The sequence below is a fragment of the Opisthorchis viverrini genome, assembly GCF_000715545.1.
Source record: "Opisthorchis viverrini unplaced genomic scaffold opera_v5_23, whole genome shotgun sequence".
NCBI lineage: Eukaryota > Metazoa > Platyhelminthes > Trematoda > Opisthorchiida > Opisthorchiidae > Opisthorchis > Opisthorchis viverrini.
Window position 1 is genome coordinate 2,027,622 of NW_008751679.1, and position 11,989 is coordinate 2,039,610.

General features: G+C 45.8%; 2 protein-coding genes across 2 annotated transcripts in view; one reads left to right on the forward strand and one right to left on the reverse strand.

Moving 5' to 3' along the window:
• T265_02038 (hypothetical protein) overlaps positions 1-11,989 on the forward strand; it is a gene marked incomplete at both ends in the record, with an annotated part of 38,569 nt that overhangs the window by 18,351 nt on the left and 8,229 nt on the right. Inside the window, one exon of the mRNA XM_009166186.1 lies at positions 9,740-9,842. Within this exon, the coding sequence (XP_009164450.1) occupies positions 9,740-9,842 (103 nt within the window). The remainder of the gene's footprint in view (positions 1-9,739; positions 9,843-11,989) is intronic.
• On the reverse strand, positions 1,111-2,297 carry T265_02039 (hypothetical protein; the record flags this gene model as incomplete). Its single annotated transcript, XM_009166187.1, has 2 exons — positions 1,111-1,276; positions 2,212-2,297. 2 exons carry the CDS (start codon positions 2,295-2,297, stop codon positions 1,111-1,113), a joined length of 252 nt encoding a protein of 83 aa, XP_009164451.1.

Consider the following 11,989-nt stretch of genomic DNA (forward strand, 5'->3'; position numbering starts at 1 on the left):
CCGTCCAAAGCATACGACCGAGAATTGGTGTCCTATCTGACAATTCTATTGTGAACGACTTGAAACGATAGATTGGTGTGGGGGGCGAGATTGCCCAAGTGGTTAGAGCGCGAATTTACTGACCGGAAGGTCCGTGGGTCGAATCCGACCTGCGCCACTCGACTTCCCCTGTCTAGGCTTGGGCAACCTGGCAGTATCCCAGCCCTCGTGCTTCCTTCGGGTGGCATGGCAGCTAGGCACCGGAAGGGTGCTACAGCTGAACGCTTTTAGATTGGTGTGGTTCGCTGTTGCTTGTTACTTGGATTAGAAGGCGGATTGCGGATATTATTGGTCAAATAAGTTAAAGATTTGCCTAGGTAAGTAGATGGATAGTCTACCCACTTATCGATCGCCGTGAGTCGGAGGTAACATAATTGCAACCGTGGTTAGAGCCCATGACTTTTTTTGCTCCCTGCACTTTCCAATGCTATTTCAGCCCTCATACTTAATGTGGCCTGCTTAAATAGTTTAGCTGTAATACGCTTTCGGTGCTTGGCTGCTATGCCGCCCGAAGAAAGCACGAGGGCTGCGATACTTTCAGGTTGCCTAAGCCTAGACAGGGTAGGCCGAGAGATAGAGGTCGGGTTCGAACCACGGATCTTCCGGTCAGTAAATCCGCACTCCAACCACTGGGCCATCTCACGGCCTGCTTAACAGCAAAATGTCGCAGCTGAACGGTTTGATTAGATTTCGGTACACGGAATTCTTGTTCCACACACTATCTGGTTATTGTTCAGTTGGTCTGGATAGCGTGTTGGCTAGTGTAGATATGTGTCCACATTACTTAATTATCGCGCGCACATATTGCATACTATTCTTTGGAATACAGCTCGAGTGACCTCAAGAGGTCTTCCTGATATGATGACATTTCTGTGCTTCCCATGGTTTCGAAATTGAATGTGTTATTTCCGGGTGACGAGACAAGTTGTACCCGAAATGGGATCACTTGCAGAAATTTCTGAATGGACTTTCGGACTCCTCCACGCTTGCTCCGATAGCACACTCGCTGTGTCTGAATGATGTCCGCCATGTCTTTGGTGTTGTTTTCGTGTGAGCTATGAATGGCGATTTTCACTGGGCCTCAGTGCCCACCATCTTGTCCGGTTTGCATGCTTCTCCCGTCTTGTTCATCAATCCATATATTTTTGTTGCGTTTGTTCGTATTTTTATCCGTCGCAACTGACTGACAATCACACTTAAGGTTGCTCGGCGACGCAGCTTAACGGTGTTCAGTATTCTGTTAATGGAATAGCCCATCTGATTGCTCCTATTCCCAATCCGATTGCTCAACAAATGCTTTTCAGTGTCTGGCCAAAAATTTGTTTGTCGATGACTTGGTGACATCCTCATTTGGTCAAACTTATCATCACCGAAGCAGTTCCAAAAATATTCTGAACTCATAGACCCTGGACAGTAACGCTCTATCTGACATGCTCAACCTCATGTTGCCATTTTCGCTACCGATGGGGTTCATCGTGCTAGCGATCAATGCATCGTTTTTCAGTAAAGGTTTGCAGAAAATTGAGGTTATCCGCCCTCCGTTATTCAGCTGAGTGACCCACTAGAATCAGCTGGAAATCCTCACAGGTGAAGTAAGAGTGATCACTTGTTCGTGCCTGAACAATGGGTTGCTCGTAATCCACCTATAAAGACATTCCAGTCAACAGTCGATCAGGCTCGATTAATAATAAGGCAATATTTCTGACCGGTCGGTCAATATAGCCTCACTGAAAGCTTTGGCAGTAAGGTTCTGAGACAGCTGTTGTGAGACGTCTACTTAATCTCTTGTCTGTCCTTCCTGACTAATTGAGTCAAAGGACTAATCGATCCACCGGTGGATCGCATGCTGCGAAAACATGTCTCATCGATCGCGTGATAGTTCGACCCACTGATCAAGGTGACCCCAAAACAGCGTCCTGAACTTTACTCCACGTGGCTATATTGATTAATCATTACCGACCCTGCTGGAATGCACCCAGAGACCTTGGTGCAACTATCAGACTGCCTTGGGCTTGGCGTCCCTGTGACAGGTCCCATGTACGTACGTAGTTGTTGCTGTTGGTTCAGTTTTGATTAGTCTCAACTGGTTGCTACGAACCTCTGAAAGCCAACGCACGAAAGTACAGAACAAAGACTACTCAAAGACGTTCAGCGAATCATCGTCATCATCACAGCATGACATCGGTGTTCCGGGGACCGGTCGCACGGATCAACTGAAATAATCTTCGGGCATTACCGACTTTCTGGGCCTCTTCCATTTATTTGGCTTTCTGTGTCCATCATACTTCACGGTCGGATCGCCAGCTCACTTTCACTTGATGTCTGATAACTCTTCGCACCGGCTGGGATGTTTCTCCGAGATTTAAGCAGTGTTACTGTTCGGTCTGATATCCAGCGCTTGCGTGCGCTTGATTGGGCCGTGCCACTGGTAAAATTCCCAGCACTATGCAAAGAGGTGGCAATCTCTTCCCATTACGAGTCCACATCTGATGGTGGAGCATTTGGAAGAGACTCTAGAATATGATTCTGATAAATTTGTCTAACGTCCGGATCTTCCAATCTCAGTTGCTAAGCGATTTGTCCGCGCCTTGCGCGGCCCTGGAAAACGTAGGGAGAAACGACTTCGGACGAGCGCGTGGTCAGAATCCACTAATGTATTCCAATACGATCGACAGTCAATTATTGATCTGCGCCATCGGTAGCTAATGGTAACGTGATCGATTTGAGTTTTTGAACCGTATGTCCTTGGAGGACACCATGTGGCCAGACGACTTCGGCTAATTCGGAAGTTGGTGCTGCATAAAAACAACTTGTGGTCAGCACACAGCTGAAGCAATCGCTCACCATTGTCCGTACATACCGACTTCAATCCATTTCGACCTCCTAATTGAGTCTCGGATACGCTAAACCTGGCCACTGGTGCATTCATATCTCCGGCGACCATCGCGATGTCTGAGCTTTTAGCTCGCCGCAGCAGGGCATTCAGGGCGTCGTAAGACGTGTCTTTGACAGCTTCGAAGCTACAGTCAGTGTGGGCGTACGCGGACACGACAAACGGGCAGCGATCAGCTTCCCGATTGTGAGACTCCTTCACAGAAGTTGCCAGACGAACCGCACAGAGGCGACTATCATCGGGTTGTCAGTCAAGCAAGCATCCTTTCGCCCGGTCATTTAGGACGATACTGACCCTCTACAACCTGCCTCAGTGGCCTCTGGATCACCAGAGGTGCGTAGCTGGAAGCGAGTGGAGACTGATGGGGCGGTTAGCTCTATCACTGCGCTTGCATCTTGAATTCTTGTTTCTGAGATACAGCACACATCAATGCCAAGTGAGTCCAGTATGGGCGCAAGAGCAGCTTGTTGTCCTGCTTGTTTCAGAGTGAGGACATTTAAGCCAACCAGATAGACTGGGTTCCGATGCTTCAAGATTGATTTGGAGATACCTGAGGATGTCGGCGCCATGTGACGAGCAGATATTCCACGCAGAACCGATGCACAACGAACGGAGTCAGCAGTCTTGGGTGCTCGGTCTACAAGGAGAGAGCCGTTATTGGGTTTGGGAGAGGGGAAAAGAGTATGTTTGGAGAAAGGAGAGAGGCGTTAGCAGTAGCCTATTTACGCTTACTCGCCCTGCTGTATGCAGCGAGTAAGGCGATCCGGCTGATGTGGCATGCGAGTATTGTAAGTTGTAATTGTCATGATTGTACATGAGTTGGGATACTCTCAGGGTGGAGGAGGACAGGTAGACGATTAGGGTCCTCAGCCGAAGACTTTGGTTCGAAAGCCTAACCGAGAGGCAGCGGTTTTTGGCGGGAAATGAAAATGCAATACGATTTCTACGGAACAAGTCGCCACATGTTCCAACCCCCAACCTGGGGCGCCAGGAGACTGTATTTGTCAGACCGCTAACTATTGATTAACCTGGCAGGAGAGACTGAGTGTCGCGGGGACACCCCCCAGTATAGCTCAATGGGCCGCTGAGGTGCGCAAACCGTCACACGACGGTAAGGTCCAGTCTTTTCGGACGGAATGTTCAGCGAAGCAGAAGAAATTTCTAAATGACTTCAATCAAGCTGGCTACTGACATCAGTAGCTTTCGGTTAATTGCTTCCCCCAACCCATTTATATGCTTTGCCAATACATTCACCAGTCTAACGGAACTGGTTTCTACTGAATTAATCAATCGAAGTAGCAGCATCGATAGCTACATCTGGTGTATTATTGTGGGCAGAGCATTGGCATCTAACTGCGCTTCTATGCCTTTACATATCCGATCCTATTAACATGAGCTCATTGCGTCCCATAGTTGTGTGGCTCAAGCACCTCTTCTTAGTGGACTGTGTACACGACAGCCCCTTGAGGAGTGGCATCGCAAAGTTGGAAAGACTGTTGATCTTCTGAATTCCCAGTTGTGTTCCGAAAGCAAGTATGTTCTCGCCGTAAAATTCCTCCGAGAATGTTTTCTCCACTACCGGTCTCGTCAACTCTTGGCTCGTCAATTAGATGTGGTCCCCGAAGTTCAATCAACTTCATTCTCTCCTTGAACTCATAAACTGGAGTTGGGACTCATCTCAGTATTCCGTGCAAATTAGTATTCACTGGAGACCACTTTTTGAACGAAATCCGTATGCAACAAGGGATAACCGACATGAACACTAAGGGGTAGATTAGCAATGCCACTCAAGATGGTAAGCTCCAGTCTTTCGGACGGAATGTTCAGCGAAGCAGAAGAAATTTCTAAATGACTTCAATCAAGCTGGCTACTGACATCAGTAGCTTTCGGTTAATTGCTTCCCCCAACCCATTTATATGCTTTGCCAATACATTCACCAGTCTAACGGAACTGGTTTCTACTGAATTAATCAATCGAAGTAGCAGCATCGATAGCTACATCTGGTGTATTATTGTGGGCAGAGCATTGGCATCTAACTGCGCTTCTATGCCTTTACATATCCGATCCTATTAACATGAGCTCATTGCGTCCCATAGTTGTGTGGCTCAAGCACCTCTTCTTAGTGGACTGTGTACACGACAGCCCCTTGAGGAGTGGCATCGCAAAGTTGGAAAGACTGTTGATCTTCTGAATTCCCAGTTGTGTTCCGAAAGCAAGTATGTTCTCGCCGTAAAATTCCTCCGAGAATGTTTTCTCCACTACCGGTCTCGTCAACTCTTGGCTCGTCAATTAGATGTGGTCCCCGAAGTTCAATCAACTTCATTCTCTCCTTGAACTCATAAACTGGAGTTGGGACTCATCTCAGTATTCCGTGCAAATTAGTATTCACTGGAGACCACTTTTTGAACGAAATCCGTATGCAACAAGGGATAACCGACATGAACACTAAGGGGTAGATTAGCAATGCCACTCAAGATGGTAAGCTCACCCGTGGTTCTGCATAATTTGTCATTGGTTTAGCGAAGCTAGGAAATTCAGAACCGTTATTTGGCCTAAAAATGATTGAGGTAATCTTCTGGGGTTGACAAAATTCATGCACACTCTGCCTTATGCTTCGCCTTCCCCTAATGCTCCATGCAGGCCTAGCGTTCTCTCCACCCACTAGCGTACTACTGTTGTCTCGTTCACCAACCGAAAGCCTTATTGAACCATCAATCAAGCAAATGTATTGAAACCCACGGTGATTTTTTGGAGGCAGTGTCTTCAGAAGACATGATTCGTTTCTGGATGACCGGTATACTCGACATGCGGTTTCCGATCACGGAAATACTAGCCAGTGGATCTCAGCACTTCCTCGAACAGACCGTTCGTTATCCGTCTGTAACCTTGTAATTATTCAGCTGAACGGACCGTCAAACGTCAGTTCAGATGTAACGTGTTTTTTTGGTATGGAGATTTGGTGCAAACCAGAATATTCAAGAAATGGAGCCCAGTTAAGCGGAGAGTGTACGGAACCTGGTCTAGGACACCCTCTCCTCATGGGCTTTTCAAAGATAATACCTAGAGTCTAATGCATGATGAAAGCGAACGTCTAGATCGTTGGGTAGTGTTGCGAGAGTCGAGTAGTTCCAGGTCAAGATTAGAAGGAAGACAGAGTAGCAGGGCGTAATGTTTAATGCTTTAATGCTTTAATTGTCCAATAACGGTAGTACATGAGCTGAAAATACAGTGAAAATTATGGGTTAATGGTGTGTGCAAAGGTATGGTTTATATAGTCCTGACAGGTAGGACATTTTATACAACTGCTTAGTTGGCCGTCGGTTTCTGTGTCTGCTTCCGACCGTATAAATGTAAACCTTACACCTGCTGTAGCATGGCTAGTGGTTTCAGCAACACGGCAACATAACGCCGCCACTCGGATTTTGCCCTGGTAAGTGATGCAGACTGTTCAAAAGTTTTTCCGCAACTAATGAAGTTCGGCGTGATTGCCCTCTCTATCCCTTTGTGTTCAATTTATTCATCGGTGTCACCATGGAATGAACACTCCAGGCAATCAATACTCTTGATAGAAATTTACCTCAGAGAAGGGTTAATAAAAGTGGACTATGCGGATGACATCGTCTCAGCATTTGATGGTCATCGGTCCGCACGGCTCACTCTGAATAGGATTTGCGATGTGATCCCTAGTTCTGGTATGAGACTTATGTCTTCCAGCTGCTTCATGATTCTGAGTATCCTTATATCATCTTGAAAATCTGGAGAGAGCATTTTGGGTTTATCGACCGATTCACCCATCTGGACAGCTGCACAAACCGTAATTGTACCGTGCTTTCTATGGGTGTCATGACAACTAGGCACTGAAAGGGAACGATTATTATTACTAATACTACTCCTTACTAAGCAATTTATGATGGTTGCACGACTGTCAAGCCTTTGCCTTCTCTGGTTTTCGTTTGCCGTTGGTGACGGTGGTAATTTTCACTTAGGCCACTGCCAGCTAATCCGGTATGACATGGTTAGAGGACGTTTTATCACAGTGCCAGGAAGCATCGTCAGTATTCGGTTGATTGGTGTTTGGTTGGCCAATCAGACGCCTGTTTTCAGTGCTTCCGTTGATTTGATTAGTCCGTTTGCCATCTCAGTTGCACCGTGGTCCCATTTTCTAACTCTTGATTGGTTCATAAAATGCCCTTCTGTTTGACACCATCTCCATCCGTTAGGCCTTCTGATTTACAGATAGGTATTCGAGTTACGTGTGCAGTCCACCGGTTCTCTTTCTGTTGAATGTGTTTTTATCCGTCTTAGTCGTTTTTGTTGATATCGTTTCGAGCTTGAGTGCTCCGGAGCCCTGAGGAGTTGGTAGATTGAATCGATTTCCATGTGTCTGTTAATGACTGTTAGCTGAGTACCATGCTTCCGTAAATTCACGTCCATTATTTGTTATTGATTAGACTGTTATGTGGACACTGTCCCAGTTGACCTCGTGTTCTTCCTGATCTTTGTATGCAGAGAGGACTTGCCGCTTAGCGACAAGTTGGTGTTCGTGCAGTCTGGTGGATAACTCTCTTCCTTCTTATCCAATGTAGTATTTGTTAAAGTCCTTGCGTTGGATTTTCCACATAACGCTGGTCTTCGTTGCTTCCAGTTTTTTGGCTTTGATAGTACCTCCCGAATTGTGTTTGTCCGTTTTTTTGTGCAATAGTCCCAACAGTTTGGTAGGACATTTTATACAACTGCTTAGTTGGCCGTCGGTTTCTGTGTCTGCTTCCGACCGTATAAATGTAAACCTTACACCTGCTGTAGCATGGCTAGTGGTTTCAGCAACACGGCAACATAACGCCGCCACTCGGATTTTGCCCTGGTAAGTGATGCAGACTGTTCAAAAGTTTTTCCGCAACTAATGAAGTTCGGCGTGATTGCCCTCTCTATCCCTTTGTGTTCAATTTATTCATCGGTGTCACCATGGAATGAACACTCCAGGCAATCAATACTCTTGATAGAAATTTACCTCAGAGAAGGGTTAATAAAAGTGGACTATGCGGATGACATCGTCTCAGCATTTGATGGTCATCGGTCCGCACGGCTCACTCTGAATAGGATTTGCGATGTGATCCCTAGTTCTGGTATGAGACTTATGTCTTCCAGCTGCTTCATGATTCTGAGTATCCTTATATCATCTTGAAAATCTGGAGAGAGCATTTTGGGTTTATCGACCGATTCACCCATCTGGACAGCTGCACAAACCGTAATTGTACCGTGCTTTCTATGGGTGTCATGACAACTAGGCACTGAAAGGGAACGATTATTATTACTAATACTACTCCTTACTAAGCAATTTATGATGGTTGCACGACTGTCAAGCCTTTGCCTTCTCTGGTTTTCGTTTGCCGTTGGTGACGGTGGTAATTTTCACTTAGGCCACTGCCAGCTAATCCGGTATGACATGGTTAGAGGACGTTTTATCACAGTGCCAGGAAGCATCGTCAGTATTCGGTTGATTGGTGTTTGGTTGGCCAATCAGACGCCTGTTTTCAGTGCTTCCGTTGATTTGATTAGTCCGTTTGCCATCTCAGTTGCACCGTGGTCCCATTTTCTAACTCTTGATTGGTTCATAAAATGCCCTTCTGTTTGACACCATCTCCATCCGTTAGGCCTTCTGATTTACAGATAGGTATTCGAGTTACGTGTGCAGTCCACCGGTTCTCTTTCTGTTGAATGTGTTTTTATCCGTCTTAGTCGTTTTTGTTGATATCGTTTCGAGCTTGAGTGCTCCGGAGCCCTGAGGAGTTGGTAGATTGAATCGATTTCCATGTGTCTGTTAATGACTGTTAGCTGAGTACCATGCTTCCGTAAATTCACGTCCATTATTTGTTATTGATTAGACTGTTATGTGGACACTGTCCCAGTTGACCTCGTGTTCTTCCTGATCTTTGTATGCAGAGAGGACTTGCCGCTTAGCGACAAGTTGGTGTTCGTGCAGTCTGGTGGATAACTCTCTTCCTTCTTATCCAATGTAGTATTTGTTAAAGTCCTTGCGTTGGATTTTCCACATAACGCTGGTCTTCGTTGCTTCCAGTTTTTTGGCTTTGATAGTACCTCCCGAATTGTGTTTGTCCGTTTTTTTGTGCAATAGTCCCAACAGTTTTGCAGTCTTCTTTTCTTACTCCCATTGGTTCTTTTTTTCATAATAAATTGTTTTTTATGCGGTAGTGATGCGTCAGTGCTAAACATTGCATTGTGCTGTCCATGTTAATGGTGATAGTTTAACCCCACCCCTTCCTACTCCTTATGTTCATTATGTGCTCTTCAGTTTTGTAATATAGTTATTAGTCTTTTCGGATATCTGATGCATCTCGTTAGACTGATCGGTAAGACACTGTCAATGAAGCTCACGGTATCAAGGATCAGTAATCCGGTATCTCAAATATCGACCCAAATGAACCCTAAGGCTTGCTTCAATTCCATTATCAGACCAGTCCAATATGTAAGTGAATCATCATCACACGTTTATTTTGTCTTCTATACTTCCCAGGCCCGCTCACTGTTTCGCCCTGCCTGGAGTTCCATCTCACTGACTAAAGTCTGTTCCACCACCACCACTTCTGGTTTTCGCAACGCCGAACACAGTGATATTTAGGTCTCTCAGTTCTACCGCTCGAGAAATTCCTTTCTTTTGGCTTCTCTTTTTCCTGTATCCCAGTCTCCATAAATAAGGAGGAGTATAGCTGAGCTTTCTGAACCCAAGGCATCCGGTATCCCATCACCTTATCCGTTTCTATCCTCTCTTCCTTACAACACCGCTTCTAGGTTTTCTCCGGATATTGCTTCACGGCGGGGACTGACTCCAGCTGAGCTTAGTGCCGTGGAAGCCATACACCGGGCTGTTGAATTCAATCCGCATGTACCCAAAGTGAGTCATTTTTCTCCAGACGCATCCTCTATCTTGTTGCGCTAACTATAATCACGAAATGTCTGGTTAACTCGGACAGTTTTCAGGACGTTTGATTGGTAGGTGTTCAATGATCTTTTTAGCTAGGCATCTGGCCGTAAAACTCACGAAGCCTGTAGAACACTGACAAGCTTAGGTGTATACTACCATTGATGAGTTGTGGACGTAACCTTACTGGTCAGATTCTATTCAGAGTAGGCGTTCATTGGACACTACTTTGTTGAGACTGGCCTGTCCGGTATTATTGTAATATGACAAGTCCGAATGGACAAAAGGCAGCTCAAACTCGGATGCACGGATCAGGGACGCTTACACTGGTAGTGCACATAGACATCCAGCTGAACATATCTCAGAGTGATTCGGATGTTGTCAGAGCAATCACAGGCAGCACTGGGACCATGAATTATCAATTCTAGGCGTCTTTGAAAAGTCAGCCATCAATTTGACTCTGAATTTTTGTAGAATTTTGTTAAATGACACCAACTCTTAGTGACCTTAGTTACGGTGATCTTGGTGATCGCTGATGCACTGCTGATCGAATACTCCAATTTTTGTTTGTTTGCATATAAGCTAAATGCCTACCACGACATTAATCAGGCAACTCTTATGAACCAGCCAACAATCGTCTGTTCAGCAATAGCTGCATTTTTGTCCTACCTAAACCACGACAACTGCTATTGAAGACGGTAAGACAAGTGTTGACATACCAATTGGAAAATGTTTGGAACCGATTGAGAAGTCATCGTTTCAGAAGGGCTTGGAAAACAATTGGTAGTTTTTTATCTGGGCGACGTTTCACTTTTGCACAAAAGCTTCATCAAGCCAAGTGAGCAGGTCACTAAATTGACCAGGTTTCAGGGAAAACCGAGAACCAATCAATTAATCCTGTTCAGATTATCACCCTAGATCAGTGTTGAATGTCAGTTAACGGCTCTTGTCGGTTAGTGTGGTTGTCAAAATCTTGCGTTGGTGGACTGCGGGAGTTTGAAATTAATTCTGATCGGGTTCCCTAGCTTTCCACTTTAGGGCGCTTCAATTGATGATTTACCTCGGGCACCACTGACAGATTTTCCTTGGTCTTTGTGGGGTTGTGAGTGCTGCGACAATTTAGTTTTTTTTTTTTTTTGGGGGGGAGGGGTCGCTGGTACCGGTGGCGAAACCCAAACGAGAATGGTTTGGGACCGCTGTTATTCCATATAAACCAGGGACATCGGAGGTCATTCCAAGAATTCTAAACACAGCCAACATAAGAGTATCTTTGCAGAGGCGAAACAATGCGCTTTGCTCTGGCACAATTGAAGGGTCGACTCCGGGCAAATAGAACTAGGGACTATGTCTACAAAAGCAAGTGTAACGACTGCATTAAGGGCTATATGGGGCAGACGGCCAGGGAACTTCACGCCAGACTGGAGAGCATAAGAGGAAAATAAACAGGCCGCCGAGAAACACAGATGAATATCGAGCGTTACTAAAAGACTCTGCAATTACACAACATGTACTAGACACGGAACACAAAATAAATGTGAAAAATGTTGAGGTTTTGAGGAGAGGACTATGGTCGAGAGACTACGGTCACAGAGACTGATAGCCGAGGCAGTAGAAATCGCCAAGCTACCCAGTGTCAACAGAATAGAAGGCGTGGAACTGGCAAGCATGTGAAGAACGGTTTTGAATCAGTCGAACTAACACGTGTTGGCGTGCGTCATCAGAAGGAGGAGTAGTCATCGTCTGAATTCCACTTGACCTCACCCCCTAACTAAATTGTCGCAGCACTCGCAACCCCACAAAGCCCAACAAAATCTACCAGCGGCAGCCACGGTGAATCATCAGTCGAAACATATTGAAGTGGAAGATTAAGGAACCAAACCCGATCGGAATTAATTTGAGACTCCCCCAATCCACCAACGCAAGATTTTGACAACCACACTAACCAACGAGAGCCGTTAATTGACATCATCATCAAATGGCCCAGCGACGTTTGCTTGTGCACTGGGAAGGGGTGGGGAGGGATATCGGTGGACGCTGAACTGCTCGGAGAGACGATACTTCCCAGTTGCCCAGGCCGAGGAAGGGGATTTGGTTGAGGTACCCCACCTTGAGCCTTTGAC